The 5,000-nt window shown below is 40.8% G+C and overlaps 1 protein-coding gene across 1 annotated transcript in view; it reads right to left on the bottom strand.

Moving 5' to 3' along the window:
* Positions 1-5,000, bottom strand: part of LOC122262717 (inactive pancreatic lipase-related protein 1) — a 6,339-nt gene that overhangs the window by 329 nt on the left and 1,010 nt on the right. The window contains exons 3-9 of the mRNA XM_043030825.2: positions 4,362-4,484; positions 3,915-4,026; positions 3,069-3,299; positions 2,482-2,597; positions 1,833-1,919; positions 1,306-1,439; positions 654-833 (exon numbers count right to left, since the gene is read on the bottom strand). Of these exons, the coding sequence (XP_042886759.2) occupies positions 654-833; positions 1,306-1,439; positions 1,833-1,919; positions 2,482-2,597; positions 3,069-3,299; positions 3,915-4,026; positions 4,362-4,484 (983 nt within the window). The remainder of the gene's footprint in view (positions 1-653; positions 834-1,305; positions 1,440-1,832; positions 1,920-2,481; positions 2,598-3,068; positions 3,300-3,914; positions 4,027-4,361; positions 4,485-5,000) is intronic.

Here is a 5,000-nt window from a genome sequence, read left to right as displayed (position 1 = left end):
TGTAATGAAATTGTGTATTAATTATAAAGGAAAGGAGGTTGTGGAAAAGAGGTTTAGATATAATAACAAAATAGAGTTTGAGCCAGCATGGGAAATAAAATAGTCTCCCCTGTCATTAAGAAAATGAATCAACTCTCACAGAAAATGTAATTTTAGGGGATACCAATACTTTTAGAAAATTGTCTAACCATCACTCTGTCGTATCTTATTGCAGCGCTTTCTCTCTCTCTCTCTCTCTCTCTCTCTCTCTCTCTCTCTCTCTCTCTCTCTCTCTCTCTCTCTCTCTCTCTCTCTCTCTCTCTCTCTCTCTCTCTTGATCTATCTATCTCTCTCTCTCCTTCTCCCACTCCGTCTCTCTCAATCTCTCAATTTTTCTTCTTCTTCTTCTTCTTCTTCTTCTTCTTCTTCTTCTTCTTCTCTCTCTCTCTCTCTCTCTCTCTCTCTCTCTCTCTTCTCTCTCTATCCCTCTTTCTTACTCTTTCTCTTTCTCCCCCTCTCCCTCTTCCCTCTCCCCCTCCCCTCCCCCCTCCCCCTCTCTCCCCCTCTCTCTCCCTCTTTCATAATACACACATACCTCAATACCGAAACAAAAACATATACAATCCCCCCAAAACAAAAAACAAAAAAAACCCTCGCGCCCTCTCAATACTCACTCCTGCTCCGTGTACGCATCCACAGCCACTATGGCCTCGACGTTCAAGTGGTTCGGCGAAAGTGGCAGCAGGTAATTCTTATGGAATACGACGTCAATTGTCAGTTCGTCTAGGTTGGTCCCCGAGGGTATAGTGAGGGCGGTTTTGTGCAGATCTCCGGGGTGTAGGGAAGGCCAGCCACTGTGGGGGGAGAGAGATTTTTTGGGTTGGGTTGAGGGAGGAATGGTGGTGATGGGGAGTTTTTTTTTTTTTTTTTTTTTTTTGGGGGGGGGGGAAGAGGATGGTGATAGTTAGAGTGGTGGTAGGTGGAGTTGTGTTGGTGGAAATGGCTGTGTGGAGTTGTTTGAGTGATTGTCATTATTGTTGTTGTTGTTATTATTACTAATGTTGTATTTGTTGTTGTTTTTGGTTGTGTCATTATCATCATCATTACAAAAATAACAATAGGAAAAACAATGAGATACATCTAATCTTCATCATTTTTTTACCATACTGTTATCACTATCATTATCAACGGTATAATCACCATTACTATCAGTGTTACCATCCCCACCATCACCATAATCACTATCAATAATAACCATATCCACCATTAATACCAACCACAATCAACAAGACACTAAACTCAAACAAGAACCGACGTCAGACTCACCTAAACATCACGACTTCCTTAGTTTCTCGTCCCGGCAGGTTAGTGTGGAAGGTAAGTTCGCCGTGGTAAGTATTCTCTCCTTCGCCAATGGTCAAGTTCACTTCCACGCGGCGAGAGAAGAAGGGCAGCTCACCCTGGATTTTGGAAGAATTATGTCAGGAATATATGTATTGGTAAGCATTTATAGTTTACTGATACAAATTATTTTTGAGTTTTTTTTTTTGTAAATCTGTGAGTGATGTTTGGATTTTAGGTTGTATATTTTACTGTGTACAGGTATGTGTAAGAAAAATGTATATTGACAGTTTCCTTTAGGCATAGTGTTGTTACATATATATATATATATATATATATATATATATATATATATATATATATATATATATATATATATATATATATTCCCTTTATCAATTTGACTGAATGTTTTCCTGTTCATGTATAAGTGCGTTAAGTCCTGCTTATAGTGGATACATTGTATTCGCAACATAACACACCAAAGTAAAACGCTGTTCTTTTGGACGCACCTGCGTATCCACATAGAACACCCCAGTAGCGTTGCGTGTGACGTCATAACCCAACGCAGCTCGAGGTGTGTCGAAACAGTTTCCGACCTGAAAATAACTCGTATGAGATTTCTACACCAGACTTCTTGTTTTCTGTCACGTAAAACTTAATGAGTTTGTTTATTTTATGCTTGTTTTTTCTGTTCTGGTTAGATAGACACAAACCATATTGAATAATGTTGTTTAACCTGAAGATGATAATGTGGAAGAACATAACTATGTTCTGTACGTAAACGGTGTGATGAAAGACAGCGAGTGTTCTAAGTGAGTGATTGCAGGTATGGGCAATTATGTATCAATACGTGAGTGTGATATTTAGTGTATTTGTGCCTGTGTAAGAATGATAGTGACTGTATTTGCGTTTGTGTGAGAGCTATTATGAATGTATCTGGCCGTGCGTGAGTACGACTGTGAAAGCATGTGAAAGAGAGAGAGAGAGAACGACTACGAAAGCATGTGAGAGAGAGAGAAAGAGTAAAAGAGAGAGAGAGAGAACGACTGTGAATGCATTTGAGAGAGAGAAAGAGTGAGAGAGAGAGAGAGAACGACTGTTAATGCATGTGTGAGAGAGAGAGAGAGCGACTGTGAAAGCATGCGTGTTCCACCATACCTCGAAGCTCTCGTAGTCCAAGCACTGGAATCCAAAGGAAGGTTCAGGGGAAGTAATGGACTCCAGAAAGTACTCGTGGGCGCGACCGTGGCTGCAGGCGTCAATGTCTCCCGGAGCTGCAAGAGTGTCACGGAAATAGAGGTTAGTGATGTGGAATCTAATACTACGTCTAATACAAGTAAAGAGGCGTTAGGGAATTAGATAGAAATAGAGGAGAATTCAAGACTGATGGGAGAAAGCTCAAGATAAAGAATATATGAGACAGGGGGGGGGAGCATGCGTATGTGTATATACATATATATATTTTTATATATTTATATGTATATATATATATATATATAGAGAGAGAGAGAGAGAGGTAGAGAAATATACATGTATTTATGCATGTCTGTGTATGTATATATTTAGATAGATAGATAGGTAGATAGATAGAGGGATAGATAGATAGATGGATGGATGGATATATAGATAGATGATAGATATATATATAGATAGATAGATAAATAAATGTATACAGAAATAGATGCACACGTAAACCATCTCTTCCGCCGCCAGGCTGGAAATATCAATCCATCAACACCACCTACACAGAGTAATTATCTCGACGATGCTGTCCCAGATGAAAGGCGGACAGCCGAACTGAGAGCTTCCGCCGTTCACGTAGAAGTCGAGGTGGCCGACGGGTTCGTTGTAGCCGAAGTGTCCGGTTAAGAGGTACCCCGCGTTGGTGTGGATGACATCGACTAGGTCCGCGTCGGAGGCGTCAAGCCGACTCTCCGGGTTGCCGTCCTCGAAGAGCGGGCCGGCTGGATCGAGCCCTGGGTTGAGTTGGGAAGTTTAGAATTATTTTCATGATTTCTATCATGTTTCTATCGTTTCTCTCTTGTTGTTTAGGTTCTCTCTCTCTCTCTCTCTCTCTCTCTCTCTCTCTCTCTCTCTCTCTCTCTCTCTCTCTCTCTCTCTCTCTCTCTCTCTCTCTCTCGCTTTCTCTCTTTCTGTTTCTCTTTCTCTCTTCCTCTCTCTTTCCCTTTCTCTTTCTCTCTACCTCTACCTCTCTCTCTTTCTATTTCCCTCTTCCTCTCTCTCTTCCACTCCCTCACCTTCACCCTCACCTTCACCTTCACCTTCACCCTTACCCTCACCCTTACCCTCACCCTCACCCTCACCCTCACCCTCACCCTCACCTTCACCTTCACCCTCTCCCTCTCCTTTTCCCTCCCTCTCTCTCTCTCTCTCTCTCTCTCTCTCTCTCTCTCTCTCTCTCTCTCTCTCTCTCTCTCTCTCTCTCTCTCTCTCTCTCTCTCTCTCTCTCCCTCCCTCCCTCCTTCCCTCTCCCTCTCCCTCTCCATAATTATAACTACCAAAACCACATTCCTGCTCTTTTTCGGACAAAATGGAAGGTAAAAAAAAATAACTATTTTATACCAGCATACCTGTAATCCTAGCCACGCCTGGGTACTTGTGTCCAGCTATCCCAGACACATGTGCTCCCAAACTGAAGCCCACAAGATGTACACTGCTGCCGCTGAAGCCTTCAGTGTTGTTCTAGAAAGAGTGTTAAACATTCCGTTTAAAAGAGAATTGAATTTTCATCTTGTTAGACATCATTTACTGTGGGCTTTGGACATGAATTACGAAACTACTTGTGGTAACGGGCTTGTAGGCATCATGAGTGTTGTGATATGAACATTTTAAGTAAAGGGGAACACAAACAAAATTACGTCAAAGATAAGGCTCCTATCAAAATAAAGATAATAATCTGAATTAAGGAAAAGTAGGAAAAGCCCTCAAAATCTAAATTAATTACAACTTCTGTGTAATGGAAGGAGACAACATATACCAGAAAAAACAATACCCGGATGAGAATCAGGAACACAAACCTCCACAAACTGCAACAACTCAGCCATGGCAATGCCAACGTAGTAGGTATTTCTGGCTGCAATGTCGTATCTGATGCCGTTAGCCAACTCTTGCCATTGTGTGAGAATGACGTTCATATCTGCCTGTTGCGAAAAAAAACAAACAGAGGGCATTAATATAATCAAAATATAAATATATCACTTGTATGATGTCATTCATATATGGGTCTGTAGTGTCTCGAGGATAAATAGTTTATGAAGGATAAGTTACTGAATATAAGTTTGTTTTTTACTCAAAAACCAAGTGTACTACATTATGGTATAGTTTTTTTTTTTTTTTTATTAATTGAAACACTCGGTAAAGTCTCCTTCATTTACGAATCTACCGCCAGTTTCGACACTTGTATCCGAAACACACACTCCCTTCTCGTGTTGGCACATATTTCGGATACAACAGTCAGAATTAATCATTCACTCATTAGTAACACCGACTTGTGAACTTAGAAAAGCATGACACTGTAACTTTTTCAAATCAATAAGTAAAAAAAAAAAAAAAAAAAAAAAACACCACCACACAACACTCACCACCCATTCCGCCATTCACACCACAAAAGTTAATAACACATCATCACTCCCAGAGCCGGCCTTAGGAGTTGCGGT

The sequence above is a fragment of the Penaeus japonicus genome, unplaced genomic scaffold (genome assembly GCF_977035675.1).
Source record: "Penaeus japonicus unplaced genomic scaffold, GWHDUDI00000001_assembly GWHDUDI00000038, whole genome shotgun sequence".
In the NCBI taxonomy this organism is placed as follows: domain Eukaryota; kingdom Metazoa; phylum Arthropoda; class Malacostraca; order Decapoda; family Penaeidae; genus Penaeus; species Penaeus japonicus.
Note: the sequence above shows the minus strand (reverse complement) of the source record. Positions and strands in the feature narration are given on the sequence as shown.